This window comes from Onychostoma macrolepis, chromosome 03, assembly GCF_012432095.1.
Source record: "Onychostoma macrolepis isolate SWU-2019 chromosome 03, ASM1243209v1, whole genome shotgun sequence".
Taxonomy (NCBI): domain Eukaryota; kingdom Metazoa; phylum Chordata; class Actinopteri; order Cypriniformes; family Cyprinidae; genus Onychostoma; species Onychostoma macrolepis.
Genome location: NC_081157.1, coordinates 19,025,736 through 19,047,818, shown reverse-complemented (window position 1 = coordinate 19,047,818; position 22,083 = coordinate 19,025,736). Strand labels below are relative to the sequence as shown.

At 36.6% G+C, this 22,083-nt stretch overlaps 1 protein-coding gene across 2 annotated transcripts in view; it reads right to left on the bottom strand.

Annotated features, from left to right (window-relative positions):
* The window catches only part of helz (helicase with zinc finger), a 66,485-nt gene that overhangs the window by 40,096 nt on the left and 4,306 nt on the right, over positions 1 to 22,083 (bottom strand). For both annotated transcript variants that reach the window (XM_058771480.1, XM_058771481.1), the window contains exons 5-16: positions 20,747 to 20,803; positions 20,484 to 20,532; positions 20,246 to 20,321; positions 19,781 to 19,979; positions 18,254 to 18,361; positions 17,562 to 17,862; positions 15,068 to 15,335; positions 13,877 to 14,216; positions 7,650 to 7,780; positions 7,218 to 7,397; positions 4,057 to 4,158; positions 1,930 to 2,108 (exon numbers count right to left, since the gene is read on the bottom strand). In XM_058771480.1, the coding sequence (XP_058627463.1) occupies positions 1,930 to 2,108; positions 4,057 to 4,158; positions 7,218 to 7,397; positions 7,650 to 7,780; positions 13,877 to 14,216; positions 15,068 to 15,335; positions 17,562 to 17,862; positions 18,254 to 18,361; positions 19,781 to 19,979; positions 20,246 to 20,321; positions 20,484 to 20,532; positions 20,747 to 20,803 (1,990 nt within the window). The remainder of the gene's footprint in view (positions 1 to 1,929; positions 2,109 to 4,056; positions 4,159 to 7,217; positions 7,398 to 7,649; positions 7,781 to 13,876; positions 14,217 to 15,067; positions 15,336 to 17,561; positions 17,863 to 18,253; positions 18,362 to 19,780; positions 19,980 to 20,245; positions 20,322 to 20,483; positions 20,533 to 20,746; positions 20,804 to 22,083) is intronic.

Here is a 22,083-nt window from a genome sequence, read left to right as displayed (position 1 = left end):
AGAAGCGGGAAGACAAACGAAAAAAAGACGACGACAGCGCTGGGTGTTAATGATGCTGAGTGTGTTAGACAGGCGAGCCGGGTCTCTTAGCAACAGATGATCCTGTGCGCAGACACATAGGAGGAAATTAGCCTCTCCTAATAAACTGTTGCGGACCCCGCTGTATTGCTCCTGCAGGAGGGTTTTAATGCGGCCACATCCAGCTGTGCCATGCTTCTGTTGTGTCTTTCGGTTTTAATCAGACGTGTGCAGATATGAAAACTAGCTGCAAGTGCCGTCTTTAGCATGCCAGGAGTGTGAGGGATGAAAGTGAGGAATGGTGAAGTTCTGCAGGGTTGGTTTGTTTGTATGTATGTGTGTGTGTGTGTGTGTGTGTGCGTGCGTGTGCGCAGTGCGCGTGCGCACTGCCCCTTTGAGGTCCGACGGTAAAGTGCCCTTGCGGTCCGGTGCTCCCGGTATGCGATTTCTGCCGAGAGTAGGGGTGTTCGATATGACGATTTTTGAACGTGGACTATAAAAATGTCTCCACGATCTGCTTTTTTGAAGAAATATCGTAGTATGTTACTTCAGCTCACATTCTATCAGCTGCAGTTCTGGCGCCGCCGTCTCTATATACTGTACAACGCCACATACATTCACATCAGTGTTAACTCAGCGGTAGAGTTACTCTCACGGGACACTGCACTTATTCGCAGTCACAAAAGTACATTATCTGCATCTGCTTCAAAGACTTACTGGTTAAACGTTTCACTCGTGTGCTGTTCTGACGAGCGCCTTTTCTGAGCACATACACCCAAAGCGCGTGCTCTAAAAAGCCCGTCAAACAGCGCCTGATTACTGAACTAAGTTATGTTTTGTGCTAATACTGTCAAAACACACAAGGTTTATGTATAGTCTCAGTTGGTTATGTCTAAAATGAAGGTAAACAGCTGAGAGAAACGCATGCGTGCCTGTATATTAGATGCGTGCAGGTCTTAAAGGGACAGTAGCCTACTAAACATGCTGCCGACTGTAATTAAAGGGATAGTTCACCCTAAAATTTAATCTGTCATTATTTACTCTCACATGTTGTCCCAAACCTGTATTAATTTCTTTCTTGTGCTGAACACAAAAGATGATATTTTGAAGAATGTGGCTAACCAAACAGTTGCTGGTCCACATTGACTTTAACAGTAGGGGGAAAAAAATACTATGGAAGTCACTGTAGACCAGCAACTGTTCTACACATTCTTCAAAATAGCATTTATTTTCAGCAGAAGAAATTCGTTCAGGTTTAAAACAACTCTTGAGTGAGTAAATGAAGGTATAAAAATAAAACACTAGCCTATTTTAATTTTGGGGTGAATTATTCCTTTAATGTTAATAAAAAAAAAAAAAAAAAAAAAAAACACTACTCTTGACTGAAAAACTTTATATAGATTGATTCCTATTAAAGCAACTGTATTAGTGTTTTATTTTTATATTTGTTCATATTATGTTTATATATTCTTGAATGCTCCTGCTAAATACATTTAATGACTACCTGAAAATAAAACACGGTTTATTTTATTTATATATTATGTGTATTTGTAATGTGTATCTTTGCTCTCATTTTTTAATAACAAAGATAAAATAATGACAACGATTTTTATCTTCACCCACTTTGGCCTAAATATCCGCCATACTTTTTTATATTTTGTTACCTTGAAAGGCTTTGTCTTTATAATAGGGAAATTAGTCTGGCTGTAATGCTCAGACAACTTGCAAAATAGAAAATCCAACATGACAAAGAATTGTGATACTATTGTGAATCGTGATTTCTAAAAAAAAATCGTGATATTTTTGCCAAATCGCCCACCCCTAGCTGAGGGGGACAAAACCCATACCCCCCCCCCCCATTTTGCCCCTACCCCTCCGGAGGTCTGTGCATGCCACTGTGTGTGCGCTCACCTGGCTCCAGGTCAAGCTGGCAGAGGTACTGGGACGTGCTGAGCGTGACCACAACCACACGATGGCGCTCCACATCCTGCCGCGTGGGCATCTGGAAGGTGAAGTACGCTCCGGAGATCAGGCAGTACTGCTGCACCACCGGGTGCACAGTCTTCACCCAGCGGTTCCTGAAGTAAACCCTGAGCATACACAGAAACACAACATTAACGGCATAGTTCGCTCAAAAACAAAAATGGTTTCAAACCCATAAAACTCAATGAAATAAATCTCTGAAATACAAATATTTTTTAGACTCAACCAAAACTTTGATGCATCAAAAAGTCCAAATTACCAAGTTATAAAACCAAACATTTTTATTAGAAGAGCATGAACTGATGAACTGTGCACAATAAGACAAGGGTTATGTATCAAGGAACTCATATATTGTCTGTACAAGCCCAATTTTAAGATACCAAAAGAGAGACAACAGAGGAACAGACTCGTGTGGGTGGTGTGCCAATGTGACCTTGAACTATGAGAAAAAACAAGATTTTAAAATATTCTGGATGACTAACAGCATCAAAATTGCATAAGTTTCCTTCCACAATGTCCAGTTTTCAAATCTTTCAATGCCATGTAACTTGTCCAATCAACATTACGAAAATCATCAAGCTACACTATTCTTTAGCTAGTACGTTCAGATTAGGGATGTCAAATGCAGTGTCAATTCATTACTTAAAAAAAAAAAAAAAAACTAAAAAAGAAATAGCCAATACTAAAATAATGCAAAAAGGATGATATTCATATATTTATACACACACACACTAACAGTCCTTGTTAAAATAGACCTATTATGCCCCTTTTTACAAGATGCAATATAGGTCTCAGGTGTCCCCCGAATCTGTGTGTGAAGTTTCAGCTCAAAATACCCCACAGATCACTTCTTATATCATTTTGAAAATGCCTGTTTTGATTGGAAGCAGAAACGGGCTGCTTTAATGCATGTCTCTTTAAATGCAAATGAGCTGCTGCTCCCCGCCCCCTTTTCCAGAATAGGGCTGTGCCTTTACAGCTCGTTCCTCAGATACTCTGCTAAAAAAAAAACCATCTCTTTGGTTTTGATTATATCGTGCTGAAATCATGCATTTTAAAGGGGACATCGGACGCCCATTTTCCACAAGTTGGTATGATTCTTTAAGGTCTTCATGAAAAGTCTATAACATACTTTGGCTAAAATTCCTCAATGGTTGTGTGAACGATGAGTTAAACTGGTTAGAACTGGTCCACCATTGTTGCTTGCGAAAACACAAAAATAAATTAAACACGGAAAAAGTCTGTTTTTCATTGTGTCACCTTTACTAGTCTGAATTAGTTTTTATTTTGGTAACACTTTACAATAAGGTTAATTAATTAACTACATTAGTTAACATGAACTAATAATGAAATGCACTTATATAGCGTTTATTAATCTTTGTTCATTTCAACATTTACTAATACATTATTAAAATCTTGTTAACATTAGGTAATGCACTGTGAACTAACATGAACATCTGTATTTTTATTAACTAACGTTAGCGAAGATTAGTAAATCCAGTAACAAATGTATTGCTCATGGTTAGTTCATGTTAGTTAATACATAAACTAATGTTTAACTAATGAACCTTATTGTAAAGTGTTACCTTTATTTTTATATTTTACATTTTACATTTAATTTTAGTATAAGGTTTAGTAATTTTGTTATTTGCTTCTGTCATTTGTTTCTATTTGATAAATTATTTCTATTCAAGATCCATTTATTTTTATTTCGGCTTTAGCTTTATTAATTTTATTACTTCAACCTAACATTCTGAATTCTAATTGTCATCTTATATTTATATTTTATTTCATTTCAGCTTTCAAATAACGAAAACATTTATAATAGTTAGTTTTAGTGTCTTTTATAGTATTGTGTCATAGTCAAACTAACCGCACCTGAAATATAGAAGTGTGGCTATTATGAAAATGACATGCATTTTCAGAAAGAGAAGGAAGACATTCCAGCCATTTCAACTAATATTTATTCATTTCAAAATCATTATGTATACTGTGTTTATACTGAAATTTGGTGTCATGACAATCCTGCACTGCTCCAGATAATGAGAGTGTTACCTGAGAGGTCGTGCGTGTGGATTGCCTGCCTCCACGTATGGATGAAGGTAATCTTTGATATACAGATCTGCTGCACTGTTTGAATGTGTACAGATCAGAACCCTGAAACAAAGAGAAAGCAACCATCGTTAGCACTCTTTAAGATAAAGCTCCTTAAATCAGGGCAAAAACACAACAAATGTCTTAAACAAGTTCAGTTTCTCTGTTCTTCAAGACTATTCCTCATGATTAGCAAGGAATGTTTTGGGATCGATACAAGTTAAGCTCTATTGACAACATCTGTGCAATGCCGTTTTCACCACAGGAAGTTCGATTAGTCAATCAAAACACACACCTTCCACTTACAATGGAAGTCTATGGGGCAAGACATTCTGAAGGGTTTATAGGTAGAGCTGTCCAATCAAGGTCAGTTGTTTCACATTAACAAATACAACATTGTAGTCTTTTGGGTATAGCTTTGAAAAAGTGTGTATTTTGATACCATTCAATCGTGCATTACCGAAAATTTGTGTTTTCAGTTTTTTTTTGGTCTTAGTCCTGTGTAAAATCTTAGTCTTCTTAGTTTTTAACCATTTTATTGTTCTTTAGTCAAGGTTTAGTTGACTAAGTCTGGGGATTTTTGTCTAGATTTAATCAATGAAAAGAGTCATATTTTAGTCATGCAGCACAATGGTTAAACAAAATCAATTATTTTGCTCAATTATATAAAATTGTGATTTGACATCAACTGTTGTCATTTAAGAGAATCTGGTCAGAATTACTGCTGATCTTACACAGGGCAGAAATTGTGTCGTCCTAAGGAGAAAGGCTCTGATTTAAATTTGACATCTGGCAACGCTAAGCATGAAAACTATAAAACTAAACAACCCTAAGCAAAGGTTATATTTTTTTCACCTTTTTTTGTTAAAGAAAATATAGACAGTATGGATATATAGTGTTTTTATTTTTTAAACTATTTCAGTCTCGTCTTTTTCATGAACGATATTGCATATTGATATAGTCACAATTATTGTGTAGTGACCCTCATCTTTTCTTCGTCTTGTCTTAGTCATGGAAGAAAACAAAATAAAGAAAAAAAATCAGCAATAAGTATTTTCAGTCCATTTTCAATAAAATGAACACTATTGTAAATGCATTTCGTGTTTCGTTTTCCAAAATTAGTGGAAATTATTTTCTGTGGTAAATTCCTTTAAATCACAGGCTAATTTTCATTTTTGGGTGAACTAACCCTTTACTCACCCTTGAGGCATCCTAGGTGTATATGACTCTCTTCTTTCAGACAAATCCAAATCGGAGTTATATAAAAAAATTGTCCTGGCCCCTCCAAGTCTTACAATGGGGTAAGCGGGTACTTTTTGTCAACAGTCCAGAAGACTTGAAATAAAGTGCGTGCATCTGTAATAAAACGTGCCTCACACGGCTCTGGGGGGTGAATAAAGACCTCCTGTAGCAAATCCATGCGTTTTTGAAAGATAAATATCCATATTTCAAATGTAATAAAACACTTCTCTCTCACTTCATCTAACTGTGGTACGAGGCGTAGCGTGATTAGTGACGAACACAGAGAGAGAACAAAACAAAACCCCGGTCACGAATTAGAAGCACAAAACGAGGATTTGTAAAGAAAAATGTCGGAGGATTTCGATATAAGCCAAGAGGAGACTGGTTTTCCTTTGCTAAAGTAAGGAAACTTTTCTTCCTTTGCTCCTGTAAACAAACTCGCGAGACTAGCATATGACAGTCCGTGTACGACAGTCAAATATGGATATTTATCTTACAAAAACGCATGGATTTGCTACAGGCAGTGTTAATTTCGTTGACGAATAATTTGTCAGTGACTTTTTCCACTGACGACAACGAGACGATAACGAACGAAAATTATTTTTGAATGACAAAAATTATGACGTAAATCTATTGACATTTACGTCGACGAATAAAAACAAGACGAATAGGTTAGGGAGGGATGATTTGGGAAGGGATTCATTCAGAACGAATCAGCTGCATAGGAGGTTAGATGCGAACATATGAACCGGTCGGACATAAGCTAAAATACACTTGCTACACGGCGCATAAAACGTTCAAAAATGTCAATATGTGGGAGTAAGAGAAGAGCAGGCATATGGATAAATCTGAACTCAATTCGGTCTGGTTCTCTGAGCGCAGACACTGAAGCATGCACGCGAGTACTCTTTCAAGTCGCATCAACGGAGAAATACACACAAAATGATGTCGAAATGTCCGTTTTGACGAGTATTCACATAAACACAGTTGATTACGTCTTAAGTGAACGTAAACAGTAGGGAGAACGTGCATCAGTACATTAAATCCATGAATTCAGTTTTAAAGGGACAGCAGCCTAATTTAGTCACTATTGTCCGAGTCATTGATGTTAATCAAGCAACAAAAGAAAGACGGAAAATCACTCACTGCTCTTGACTGAATCACTTTAGTAGCCCTAAAGATTAATCTAAATTTATTTACAGAAATATGTCTGCTTGAAAGAATGAAGAATATGGTAAACAAGCTGTTATAAAGAACGCATAATTAGCCTATATAACCATTGATATTTCATTAAAAAGAAGACCATGTTCTTGTTCTTTATGAGAAGTGGTTTTATTTAATTTTAACAAATGCATGTTGTGTCACCGCAGTTAAATCGCAGTCTATCAAGATAAAACCTTAATATCAAACCTATATAATGAGTTTGGAAATTTTAGAGAAATGCTTAATAAATGCACTGTAACTAAACCCTTTAGATTTTAGCCGACTATAGTTACTGTAGATTTAGTCGACTAAAACTAGACTAAAAACAATTCAGATGACTAAAATATGACTAAAACTAAAATCAAAATTTGCTGTCAAAATTAACACTGGCTACAGGAGGACTTTATTCACCCCCTGGAGCCGTGTGAGGCACATTTTATTACGGATGTGTGCACTTTATTTCACGTCTTCTGGACTGTTGACAAAAAGCACCCACTTACCCCACTGTAAGGCTTGGAGGGGCCAAGTTTTTAATATGACTCCGATTGGATTCGTCTGAAAGAAGAAAGCCATATACACCTAGGATGCCTCGAGGGTGAGTAAAACACAGGCTAATTTTCATTTTTGGGTGAACTAAACCTTTAAGGCTGACCCTGCAAAACCGCTTTCCTGCTTACCGTGTCTCAGGCTGCTTGAGGATGTGTTTGACAGCCTGGGCCAGCGTGAAGGTCTTGCCCGTTCCGTAGGGTCCGATGATGAGCACCGGCGGGAGGTTGATGGAGAGGGGGGTGGTGATAGCCAGAATAGCCTCCTTCTGCTTGGCATTCAGACGGGGATCCAGCTGCTCATCCCACTGCCTGCGGCACCGAGGAAGAACAACTTACACACTGGCAATAAACGCATCCTGCCAACAGCTGCCACTCACACAAATAGAGATGTCTGTGAGCGAACCAGTGCTGCTGGACAAGCAGATATTATTCATGACCTGTGTCATTTTAGCTGCTTGTGAAGCTTTGTTGGAGGAACTAGTGCAAGCAGATCTCCAGGCGTGTGTGTGTGTGTGTGTGTATATAAAACTCGCTCGTTTGGGTCTTTGCGTGTGCTCGTACCTGTTGGGACTCCAGGGGATTGTGGGAGTGAGGCTAACATCTGGAAACAGGATACCGTTATCGCGGATGCGATCCAGAGCATAGTGCATCTCACACAGAGGAAGTCTGTTCAGCTGAAACTGCAGCTCCACCTTGCATCCAAACACATACAAACACACCTGCTGTTCAAACAGACTCTGCCAAGGCTTTGTGTATTTATTTGCACACTTTTTTTTTTTTAGCAGCGCCTGCCATGTGCTACAGACAAAACATCTAACAGATGACTGAAAATGCCTTTTAAAGGAATGGCTTTCAATTGGCAGGGAGTAAAATAAAGATAGTTTTATCATGAAAATTGTTTATGTCAGTCCAAACCCATATGCTGTTGTCAATACAGTAGGACACAAAAGGAGAAGTGTTGCAGAATATCTAGGAATATCCATACAATGAAAGTGAATGTGAATTGAGGTTTTCAAGCTCCAAACAAATCATAAATGCTATATTACAAATTCTCTGAAATCATACATTACCATTCAAAAGTTTGGGGTAGGTAGTGGGGTGGGCAATGAGACCAAAATCTTATATCAGGATATGAGTAATCTTATTTTACAACATCGATATATAAATCACGATATAGCTATTTTTGCTTTTAATAATCTTATGACGTCAAAATTTTTGATACTATAGAATTCTCATAATTCGTCACCAGTGTCAATCTCACATAAAAAACTAACAAGCCTAAAAAAAAAAAAAAGCTGCACAACTGTTTTTAACATTGATATCACCACAAAAAGTGAATTTCTTATTTAGTATTTGTCTTGTTTTCTAGTACAAATATCTAAATATTCTTGAATCAAATCACATTTCCATAAGAAAAATTACTTACGGATATTAGGTCTCATCTAAAATTAAAATCTTTTATTTTGACTTAAAACAAGAAAACATATCTGGCAATGGGGTAAGAAAAATGATCTTAATGCAAAGGGAAAACAAGGTTATTTTTCTTGCCCCACTGACAAATATCTTCTTCTCTCAAACCCCACTTAAGATATTAAGTCTTGTATTATGAAAAATGTATAAAAATTAAGTCATTTTGCTAGATGTAAACGTAAATGTATCTTGATATAAGAATGTTTAGATATTTGTAATGGAGAACAAGACAAAATACTATGCAATCTTTTTTTTTTTTTTTTACACAAACAATAAGAAATGTTTCTTGAGCAGCAAATAATCATATCAGAATGATTTCTGAAGGATCATGTGACACTGAAGACTGGAGTAATGATGCTGAAAGGAATGAGTAATGATCTTATGTCAGCTTTGACAAATTCAAAAATATTCAAATAGAACAATTATTAAAAATTACAATATTGCTGTTCTACTTTATTTTTGATTACATAAATGCAGCTGTGGTGAGCATAAGAGACTTCTTTGAAAAACATATACAGTGGTGGCCAAAATGATTAGAGCACAAGTATTTTCACCAGCTAAAAAAAAAAAAATGGTTTTAAGTCAGTTATTTCCATCTTTTGCTGTAGTGTCAGTAGGAAATATCAGTTTATATACAAACATTCATTTTGCCATGAATTGTAATAATCCAGTGAGATTTTTGTCTGACAACAGCCAGTGCTTCACACAGAGATCTGATCTGATCTGATCATCATCCGTCTGGACAGACATGAAGAAACACAACAAACTGAGACAGACTCAATCCAGAACAACGTCTCCAAGATGCTTCAAGAAACCTCCCTGCAAAGCTACTGTACTGTTAAAAGTTTTAGGCACTTGTGGAAAATGCTGTAAAATGAGTATGCCGTCTAAAAATAATGCCAGAAATAAATGTTCATGTTCAATTAACTTCTACAAACTAAATTAAAAATCAACATTTGGTGTGAGCATCCTTTGCATGTAAAGCAGCTTTTGCCCTCGGTGCACTTGTGTATAGTTGTGCAGGTAGCAGTCCTTCTAAAAACCTCACTGGATTATTACAATTAAAGGCAAAATGAATGTTTGGAAATGTAAACTGATATTTCCTACTGAAACACTACAGCAAAAGATTGAAATAACTGACTTAAGCCCTAAGAGCCCTATTTGGACGGTAATTGTTTCTCAGGGGAACGCAAGTGATTTTCACTGTTTACAGGCGGTAGTTGGTGATTTAATTGCCATCCAAATCCAGGATGTGGGTGTTTATCTCTCACCAGCCCCATAAAAATCCCTGGCCAAATTACCTACTGTTTTTTGACAAACACCAAGGTCGTGTGGTAATTTAATTGCCGTCCGAATCCACATCTCTGAGTTTACGAGAAGAAATCGATTGAAAAGTCAAGTGTTTAAACCCTTTTTGAGCACTCCCGAACACCGTACGGTAACTGTTGTACTTTGGTGTAATTTGCATACATATTCATTTCTGAAATGCTGGAAAGTACTTAAAAAGAACAATACTTCATAACTGCTCCACCACAGCGACTGGGAGCAGAAAGAAAAGAAAAGCAAGTAAACATTCGAAATGGGTCTTTATTATGGCAGCAGCAGCAGGTGCAATACAATTTTAAAATGTGTATTATAAACAGATATATACATAACTATATCACATAATTATATACAACTATAGCGCATCTATTTTCCTATTTTTAAACAAGAGATTTAAATAATCAAATAATAAATAGGATTATATATTATAATATATGCTTGGAATAATAAGAATACATTTTACACAATAATAAGAATAAATTTGTAAATAAAATTCATTTCTTTTACAGCAGGCAATCATGTGACTGGCCACGTGAGCAGTGTGTTACCGGTTCGTAGGATCACAGAACTCGCTCCTCCACTGTGAATAAATCACCGTCCGAATCCATGAGTTTTATCACTGAGGTGATATATAAATTTATTTTTACAGACGTCCATATGAGAAACAATTACCGTCCGAATCGGGCTTTAAACCATTTTTCAACTGGTGAAAATACTAGTGTTCTAATAGTTTTGGCCACCTCTGTGTGTGTGTCTGTCTGTGTTTTTGTGAAAAGTCAGGACACAGATTTGTATAACGACAAAGGTATGACAGGTATTACAAGGCGAAGGTGACTTTTCAGGACATTGACCCATGTCCCCACTTTTCAAAACGCTTATAAATCATACAGAGTGAGGTTTTTTTGGGGAAAGTTGAAATGCACAGTCTCCTGTAAGGGGTAGGTTTAGGTGTAGGGTTGGTGTAGGGCAATAGCACATACAGTAAGTACAGTATAAAAACCATTACGCTTATGGGATGTCCCCACTTTTCACAAAAACGAATGCGTGTATATAAAAACTTGGAATATTGCACAAAACTCTTATGCACTAACAATTTGGAGATATTGCTTTTACAGAAGAAAAGAATTCATACAGGTTTAGAATGACCTGAGATAATTCTGATTTCTAGGTATTTTTAGGATGTTTGAGTCCATTTACATACTCAGCATTAGAATTAATCCATTATCATCCCACTTATGGCTTGTAATGTTCTGGGACAATTTTACAATCATTTAAGGAACCGTGTCAAATTATCATACGTGGCGACACAAAACCCAAGCCCACACAGGGATTCCGCGAGACAAAAGGATTCAACACTATTAAAATACAGTGAGAGAGAGCGCGTGTTATGCTGCAGGGCACAGTGATAAATGGGATCTGTTAGACGAGTAAAAAGGGTAAATTAGGCCAAATCCTGCTCTTTGTAGGGCAGCTTGCTTGCTGACAGCGTCTTGCCTATGACAAAAGTCTCTGGGGTTTCTGCCATCGCAATTCAATTTACAACAGTAAATGGTGTACGCTGCTTAAACTAATTCCATTACATTGGCACATCTCTCTATGACAAGATCACAGACTGCACACAAGTTAAAAAAAGTCCAAAACACATCATTTACATCAGTGGTCGACCAATATTGTTTTTTTGAAAGCAGGGCAGCAGATAGATAGATAAACATTTTAATTTAGGAAATTTGAAATAATTTAAAAATGAATTAATAAATATGTAAAATGAACATACTTTAGTTGTATTATGGAATCAAGAAGTTGTCATCTAAAGGAATATTTCAAAATACATCAATAAAAAAGTGGGATACAATGTAATTAGGGTTGGGTACCGAAACCCGGTACCAATATGGCACCGGTACCTATGTAACCGGTATGTACTAGAACCGAATCAGAACACAGATTTCGGAGCCATGCCTGAACGATCGATTGAAATATTTGTCCTTTGTTTCTCCGAAACGAACGCAAGAAGCATCATCACCGGCACCGCACGTGAAAAATAATTTCCTGACTGAGAAAATGCACGTGAACTCAAGTCGGAAAGCTCTAATACTACAAGTCCAACAAATCTTTGTAGTAATGGGAGTGTGCCGTTTTCACATTCCGACTTAAAAGCACAACTCGGGAAACAAGAGCATCCGAGGAGCACGTGAATGCAGAGATTACACTTGCTCTGACGGCAGCAGGTAACCCTCCATTAACTAGCTAAGCTAAACATGCTTAAATTAAAATGCCTAAAGCTAAAATTCTCTTGTATTCACGTTTTTAAACCTGTTGTCCAACAAGAGAACATTATAACCTTTTTAGTCCACAACACCAGTTAAATGGTTCCTTTTGTGATCTGATGTAGCTTCTTGTCACAGAATGAGGCAGAAAATGTTCCATAGGCTACTAATACATCGATTAGTAATGGATTATAAATATACTTAATTATGAAAATACCAGAGATGGCTTGAATAACACAAACTATAAATTGTCATAGTCGAGTGTTTATTGTATTTGTTTTATCATTCAGAACGTTTATATCTTGTTTACTCAGTTACATCCATAGCAATGCCTTTGTCCATATTCAGGATTTCCCGGAGCTTCATGAGTTCTGCTACTTCTGTGACTGGATATGTGGATTTTTTTTGTGCGAGGGCGCCCTCTGGCATCCAGTATGAATAAAAAAGACATCATGTGTTTAGTACTAATGGCCAATCCAATTATTAATTGGTAATATTTATTTTTTATTTTTAAGCATTGGTTCAGGCACCGGTACCGTTTTAAAAGTATCGATTTGGCACCGGTATCGAAAAAAACCCAAACGATACCCAACCCTAAATATAATAGGTATCCGAGTAATCTAGGATGTTTGTGTGTATTTGGCAATCTTTTTTTTCTTTTCAATTAAAACCAGGTAACACTCATTTCACAAACACACAGTGAAAATTACATGAATATGGCAGTGGGCAAATAAATAAAGGACAACATGGTTTGAAATCACGAGATTAAAGGTTGCCGATCATGCATCTCCAGTGATGCTGAACTCTCCTCCTAACAAAGTATTATAATCTTTTACTTTCTATTACTAATAATATAAAAGCATATATAATAAATAACCTTTTAATTCCTTTGTTTAACAGTTTTCACTGATTATTAGACAGACATCTCTCCGTATCAGACAGAACTATTAAGCGGTGACAGAAAACAATGAAGAGGGAGAATGTGAATGCTGCGTGAACAGATGCTGCTGTTTTCAGCGCTGTCAAAATAAAAGTCTCAAATATATCGGCCAAATGCAAAAACTTAACAGTCGATGCCGATATTTGAAAAATGCCAAATACTGGCCGATATATCAGCCTTGGCGATATATATTTTGGTCGATCACTAATTTACATCAGAGACATCAACCAATTAACGTCTTTTCCAGCAAGTAACCAGAAGTGAAAAGCTTGACAAGAAACAATCAATATAGGCAAAAATGTACTTGAAAGATTAAACAGTTTGAAGGTTCAATAAGTCTTATTTAGTTTGGGAGACTTATTTCAAGCATGTAGGCTTGTAGGTGTAGGTGGTTGCTAGGGTGTTTTGGGGAGTCACTAGGGCATCGCTAATTGGTTTCCAAGGTGTTCTGGTTACTATACATTGCAAGGGTATACGGTCTAATTTTTTTAAGAGTAAATTGCTAGGGTGTTCTGGCTGGTTTCTAGGGCGTTGCTAGGCTGGGTGTCCCAGCTCATTTATAGGAGATGGTAAAAATTATTAGGAAGTTCTGGCTGGTTTCTAGGGTGTTGCTAGGCTAGAGTGTTCTGGCTGGTTTATATGAGATCATATATATTATAGGATGTTCTTGCTGGTATTTTAGGGTATTAATAGGCTTGGGTGTAAACAGGTTATTTTTTTTTTATAACATACTCAGGGAGGTTTTTTATAACCTACTCATGAGAGGTCTTTCTGAATGCGTCATAACATACCTGCAGCTCCTGATCCGCCACCAGCCCCAGCTCCTCACAGCAGTCCTTACAGACCCGCAGAAAAATGTAGTCTTTCGTTTTTTCCTCAATCAGGGCCTCATACACGCGTTCCTTGGCTCCAGCTGGCTGGTTCTGACCCATCCGCTCCTTAAAGACAGGCAGCAGCAGCACAGAGTTGACCTTTGTCATGACCAGCCGCCCTGCCAGCGTATCTTCAGACAGTGTCTCTGTCAGCTTGAAGCGTGCAAACAGCTGTCCGTTCTGAGCGTACTTGGCACCACCAGAAATGCCAGTCAACATAAAGCTGGTCACCAGCTGCAGGTTAACCTTGATGTTGAACCTGAGAAAAAAAGCAGCATGTTTAGGAAAACGATACAGCAATGTTGGTCAGTTACTATTGACCTTAGTTTACATGTCAAGAATTTTAATTATAGGAAGAATAATATCAATAATTAAATCACAATATTTAACAAAAATTGTGATTTAAAACCCATATTGTCTCCAAATAAATTGGGGAAAAAAAAAAAAAGAAAAGAAAAGAGAATAATAATTCTACTGCCATCTACATGACAATTCCCACAAGAAATGCTCACTTGCTTTTTCAAAAAGACCACCAGTGACCTCTAGTGGTAACAAATAGAAACTATTAAAGATCACTGAAAATTATTTCATAATATTGGCTTAATTAAGGAACAATAGGAAATTTTATGCATATTGACTAAAGTCAGTGAAACTAAAAACTCCAGTCTGCATTCTCCAGGTGAGGGTGCACAACCTTTATCATGTCTTCAGGAAGTATATTTGCATTTACAAATGACCAGGTTGCAAATATGAGCATATCTTAGGAAGAACTAGATGAGACAATGTTTATGAGGTCTATTGCATTAGATCCTTCAAATGTGTAAGCAATATGTAAACGGATCAAAACTGTACATTTATCAATGATTTCCGAGTTATGTAAAACAATTAGTACTTTTGGATGCTTTTGTATTCATGTAAAACTTCAAATACAACAACCTTCCACGAAGACTGCTATGCTATTATTAGTTAACACTGTCACATGCTAGTCTACTGTGCTTTTATCACCTTTATAATTACCAACTCCTTCACATTCTAAACAAACTATCACATATTGGTCAGAGAGCCACTCTTGTGGACCAGACCTGAGGGTGATCCTCTGAGACTACTCACTTGCTAACTTCTTTGTACTGAGCGATCTCCTCAATGTAGAGCAGATCGTGAAAGCGGGGCTGGTAATTGTCTCTGGTGAGGGTTTTGTCCAGCACAGACTGGGTGAAGAGCTGGTCTGCAGAGAGGGGGATCTGATAGCGGGTCAGTAGACTGCGCTCTAGATCCATGTTTTCATTAGGGACAAACTCCACGATGGTTTTACATGACGAGTCCCAGCGCTTGGCTGTCATCAGGAGCTGCTGTCGCGCTTGCATCAAGTGCTCCAGATCTGTGGGATTATGGGTAGTGGATTATGATGAAATGCTGGTCTAGGGTTACATTTGACAATATACTGATATGCATGCAGTTTGGATCTCTATACATAGATTTCATAAAAAGTAGAGGAGATAAGCAGAAAGTGTACTAACAAATAACTTACTATGTTGCTCACACAAAGCTATCCTATAGCATCAGAAGACTTCGAATAAAGTGTTTGAGTTATAATTTAGATGACAGAATTAATGTCATCAAGGTGAAGATATTCAACTTGCCATTGTTTTGCGAGAGTATGAAAGCTATAAATTCATAAAGTTACGTTATAGATGTATACTCTACCATTCAAAAGTATGGGGTCAGTGAAAGTCTTATTGCTTATCAAGGTTGCACTTTGGTTGATCGAAAATACAGTTTGTTTGTTTGTTTGTTTGTTTGTTTGTGTTTTAATGCCATGCCAGCTGCTGTGGCTATTTTCATGGTGGGAAAATTGATGGCTGATTTATATGTTTTTACTATTTATTTTTGCTAAAAACTCAAACTGTATTTGGTTTAACGGTTAAAAATCTCTTCAAAAGAGTTAACTGAATTTAAAAAAAAAAAAAAAAGTTCTCACAGAGTCAAAACCAGCACAATCTAATAAAACATGCTTCATGCATTAAAAAAAAAAGTTAATATTGTGTTATCAGTGCTGCTAGCGCTTATTATAATTAATATTTTTGTGGAAACAGTGATACATTTTTTTTTTCAGATTCTTTGATGAACAAAGTTCAAAACAGCATTTATTTGATTAATGTTTCTGTAACAATCTGAAAGTCTTTATCACTTTGATTAATTTAATGATTCCTTGCTTAATAAAATAGATAATAAAAAAAAAAAAACCTTACCGATGCCAAAATTTGGAATGATAGTATAAGAAAAACTAAGGATATTATTGTTTTTTTTTTTTAAAACCTCAACATTTTTTCTGTAATATAAATTTTTCCATATACATACAACATACATATACACACATATACATACACATACATATAGAGAGAGATAGACAGACTGTAAATTTATAGGTTAGTTAGCTAGGATAGGTTTGTTGCAGGGTTCTTTTCTTTGCTGCAAAAGCAAATTTTCAGCACTAGGGCTGCACGATATTGGATTTTTTTTTTTTTGCAATATATATTGTGATATGGAAAAAAAAAAATAATTCGCCAGATCACTTGAACAGCTCTATTTGGAAAACAAATAATCAATGATTGGGTTGATTTTGTAGGTGAATAAATCAGCATAGAAAATAAGCAAATTACAGTCGCAGATAAATATAATAGAAAATTATACAAATTAAATAAACAGTGCTTTATATTCTTCAGGTAAGTCTAACAGTATTCAGGTACAGAAATTGAATGATCCAATGTAAAATAACACTGCATAGTCTTCACTGTATAAACTAAATCTAATAAATCTGTAAAGCTACAAAAGTGATTTTTCTCCGTGTTTTGTTGTTTGATTAACATTCACAACACAGAAAGCCTCAGTAACATTAAACTGCTGTGAACCAATACTATCCATTTACTTTCTCGATAGTTTACCTTCACCTAAGCCATAAGCAACCTGCAGAGACATGCATTTTGACAGTTTCGTGCAAATGTGTAATTTCAGACACAAATAGACGTGGAGATGAACGGAATTGAGTGTTCACGTGCATCTGCGTGGCTCTCACCGTGTCTACACCGGACGCGAGTGGCGTGGTGTGGTGCAGCGCAGCGCGACAAAATAACCCATAATCAGTGATGCTGTCTACAGCGGATGCGGCACGCACGACAAATCCCCGACATTAAACTGATGCTGCATTCTATTTATGACTCACTGATACAACGTTCACATGATTTGAGAATCTAGATGTTGCGGGCAGCGCGACACGACACGAGCCCGTTGCGAAAATGATCAGCATAAATATAAGTAAACGTCGCACATCCTGCGATGTTACTATCGCGGATGCACACATCGCGATATTGATGCTGAAACGATGTATCATGCAGCCCTAGTACGCACTTCTCTAAGTGCTTTTTTGGTCATTTTTGGATCTTTAAAATAACTATTAACTCTCATTGTATGAAAAAATAAATAACTCTCCAAAATGTTCTTTTGTTTTCCACAGAAGAAAGTCCTGCAATTTGAAACCACGTGAGGTTTGAGCAAAAGAATTTAAAATTCATTAACAAGTAACTTAAGCATTTTCCAGCTGTCCTACCTTCAATGGAGGCAGCGTCCACCATCACTCGCTGCATGAGCACGGGCTCAGAGCCAAAATCAAACACCACGGTCTGTCGAAAGGTTCCGAAGATCTCTGTACTGAAGGAAACCACCACAGTGTAAACGCAGTGGTCCATGCCATTCTGTACCAGGCCGGTGGCGCTCCACTCCTGACAGCCGCCCTCACACACCTCCTGGGGCACCTGGGTAGATGCGTCCCCAGCCGAGACCGCCGTGATGGAGAAATGTGGCCGGTTGGCATCGTAAAGCAAAGCTATGCGGTGTAGCGTCCGGACCGGCTGTTTGTGACAAAACAAATCCCTGTTTGAGATTCATTCCTGGAGATTGATTCAAATCCTTTTCAAAAGATCACTAACAACATTTAAGGCTTTAAACCTAACATGAAACAGACCCATTTTAATTCCATATGCAAGAAATAAGAAACTCAAAAAAAAAAAAACAAGTTAGCGTAGGGGATAGGAATAATATTATTTGCTATTATTTATAAAACCTTTATTACATTAAATAAAAATTCTTCAGAATAACATGCACAATAAGAATGAGTATTAACTGGGTAAATTGACTTTGAATACATGATCAGATTTGAACACTAATTCGAAGATATTTTCTTCAAACAAATTACTCTCAACCACTCCGTAGCTTGTGAAAAGAGACTTAGATTGCCCAAACCTTGCAGTAGAGTGTGAATGTCCAAGAGTGAGATGATTTCTTGCTGTTGACGGTAATTGAGAGATCCGAGCTGTGCTCCACTGTAACTCCATCCACACAATCATTCATCTGCATGACACGACAAACCATTAAATCAACAGACAAGCAGAAACATCTGCAATAGCTCACAGATAACAGCTTCTGACTGTATTGACTATACAGGGCCGCAGCGTGTAAAAATATTCTTTCTGTAAAATTATATTATACTACGGTGTTGTGAATGGTTGCCAAAGAGTTGCCGAAAAGCAAATACTGTAAATTACACATGGGTCTCGCTATCAGCCTGTAGTATAATACATCAATAGTAGACTTCAGAGTAGCAATGCACCAAAATAAACCAAAAGTTTAATACCAAGTTTTCATTTAGCCCAAAACTGAGTTTATTTAATAATTAACCCTTGTATATAAACATTTAAATTACACGCAATTAATACATTTCGGTCACAAGTTATTTCAAGGTCCAATTCTCGACATTAACTATAACTTTTGCCTCAAACTCCTAATTTGCTGCTTATTACCGAAATAGTTAGTAAGGTAGTTGTTGAGTTTAGGTGTTGGGTAAGATTAGGGATGCAGAATATGCTCAATATGTTAAAAATAGGCATGCTAATAAGCAACTAGTTAATAGTGAGACTTGGTCCCTATACTAAAGTGTTACCAAAATTTCATTAAATAAAGACAACAGGTTATATAAAATGAGAATAATGAATAAGTAATGGAGTGCATGTATTTAGCAAAAGTTGTTTTTTTGTTTTTTTTTCAGCTAACTAACAAGTTTATGGACATTGACGTCTTTCTGCTGTTGAAATACTGATTGAGCAATTATAACACTTCAGAATTTCTCCTGATGTTTATTCATGTTTATTTTGTGCTATAATTATTATTAAAGAGAAAGATGACAGGTCGATCTGAGGTGGCTAAAGTGATCCGCCACGCCACAAAGAATGGCAAAGGCACATATTTTGGTGGAAGTTTGTGATCGAATTGACAGAATTGGAAAGCGGAGACTGTTTTATATCAAAAGTAACAAAACACGAAGCTTATTGAGATTAATGGATGGTAGGTCACCACAAATAAGAGGGTCATGCATCGACTGAAAACAACAGAATAAAAGATCTTGTTTTTAAAAACAATTTTCATTTTGATGAACCAAGAAATCGGTTTTGTGCTAATTAAAATGTCACAGTTTTGGTCATTTCGGCCATCCAAAATGTTCACCCACAGAGTAAATTTCCCGGTGTTAAATCAACACTGCTTGGTGTACATATGGGAAGCAGTGTTGATTTAACACCGGGGAATTTACGGTGCAATACCAAAAATTGATTTGAGTGCATCACTACTTAATTTTCCCTTTAGTAAGCTGGCTGTAGCTTATTAGTAGGGATGTGCCAGAATAGCGAATCCGTATTCGGGCACATCCCTACTTAGAGAGAAACAAAACACCTCTCTAGTGATCCGTTAAGATATTCTCTGTCAAGAGGACTGTACCACTCTCTCCGGTGTGAGGGAGTTGATCCATTTCTCGATAAGCGCCTCCATGTAGTTCTCGGTGAAGTGCTTGCCCTCTTGCTGCTGTTTGAGGCGGATGAGTCGGGAGGCGTAGCGCCGTTGCCATTCTGTCAGCTCCTCCTGAGAGTGAGCCGAGGTGCACTGAGCTCCGTACCGACACAGACCCTGCTCTAAAAACCTGACAGTAATCAACAAAACAGCACATTACAATCAATCAACAAGAGAGAAATAATGCACAGGTAAGCTACGCAGAAAATCAACTCTGGAAATCTATTTTAATCAATAATGTGAACACGTTTCTAGATTAATGTTAGTAAAAATCTAGAAAACAGAACTTAATGACTTACAAACCAATAAAAGTAAGATTATTTTACATTATTATTCAGTTATTTTTGACATCAGCACCACTAGAATAAGTGCTATTTGCTGTCAGGACTAATGTACCTTTTACACAATGTGTACTCCTCACTACTAGTGACCCCTCGAGGAGGAGGACGAAACTGCCAGCCTTCCTGAACGTCTGTCCGGAGAAAATCACAAAGAAAGAAAGAAAGAAAGAAAGAAAGAAAGAGAAAAGAACGATAGATAGCATGTCAGTGCAAACCCATGCATCACATAAGAGCTAGAATATCAGAGACGAAAATGGATCCTGGATGTATTGTGAAACTGAAGTGGAACTCACCCTCCTCGTTCTCATCAGTTAACTCTGACGCCATTTTACTCCTCACAGCCTGCAATTGAGAACACCCTCGTGATTCATACGCAAAAATAAACACTATTCTCTCAGTCATGAACAAAAGCTGTGGTGAGAGATACTAGTTCTTGAAAGTCATTTGAAGGCAAGGGTAACTGTCTTCACAGAAAAATGAAAACAAGTGACGCTGACAGAGCGTAAAGACTAAGCATGGGAAATATAAGATGAAAATAATATTTAGACAAACTGACCTCTATTTCTGAAAGGAGCCTCTTCAGTCTTGTCATGTCTTTAGTCATGATCCCATTCTGTGACAACCAAAATGCAGTGAATTTCAGCAAATGAAAAGGTAAAAAGTGTACAGTGTAAAGTTTACAGCACAACTGTAAAATGTAGAGCAAAATTGTAAAGCTTACAGAGCTCCTAATGTTGAAAGCAAAATTGTACAGTTTAGAGCAAAACTGAAGTTTACGGAGCAATTGTAAATTTTACAGCACAACTGTAAACTATAAAATCAAACTGTAAAGCTTACAGAATTCTTGGTTAAGAGCAAAACTGTACAATTGAGGACAAAATTGTAGTTTAAAGCGCAAATGCAATGTAGATAGCAAACTGTTCAATTTTGTGTGAAATTGTAAAGCTTTCAGAACTGAAACTGAAGTTAACAGTGCAAATGTAAAGTTTACGCCACAACTTTACAATTTAGATGGAAACTGTAAAACCTTACAAAGCACCTAAATTTGAGAGCAAAATTTGGTCATTTTGAACTAAATTGTCATTTAAATTAGAACAAAACAGTAAAGACTTAGCTGAGAGCAAAATTGTACAGTTGACAACAAAACTAATGTTTACTGTGCAAATGCAAAGTTTACAGCACAAAATGTACATTTAAGTGCAAAATTGTAAAGCTTTCAAAGCCATTTAGAGGAGAAATGGTTAGGTTTAAAGCAACATTGAAGTGTATAGCCGGTAAAACTGTAAATCTTAAAAGTTTTAAAGGTTTGGGGAAAAATGGAAGTTTACAGAGCAAATGTAAAGATTACGGCACAACTTCACAATTTAAAGTGAAACTGTAAATCTTTATAAAACACCTAAACTTGAGAGCAAAATTTGATATTTTAGACCAAAATTGTAGTTTATAGCACAACTGTAAAAGTTAGAACAAAATAGTAAAGGGTTATACTATCATTTACAGTGCAAATGCAAAATGTACAGCACAAATGTAAAATTTAGAACAAAATTGTACAGTTTTCAAAGCACCATAAGTTAAGAGGAAAAAATGTTAATATTTAAAGCAAAATTGAAGTTTATAGTCCAGTTGTAAATCTTGCTCAACTGTAAATCTTAGTTCGTAAAGTTTGGAGAAAAATACAGTGCAACTAAAGTTTACAGAGAAACTAAAGTTGAGAGCAAAACTGTGAGTTTTACAGTGTAAAGTTTACAGCATAATCTAAAATTCCTTTCATTAAAATGAACTAATGTAGATAATTCACTAAAAAAAAAAAAAAAAAAAAAAACATCTAAAAGCTTTTACAAGCATGATAAATCCGAGATATACATCCATGATATCAATTTGAAAATACATCAA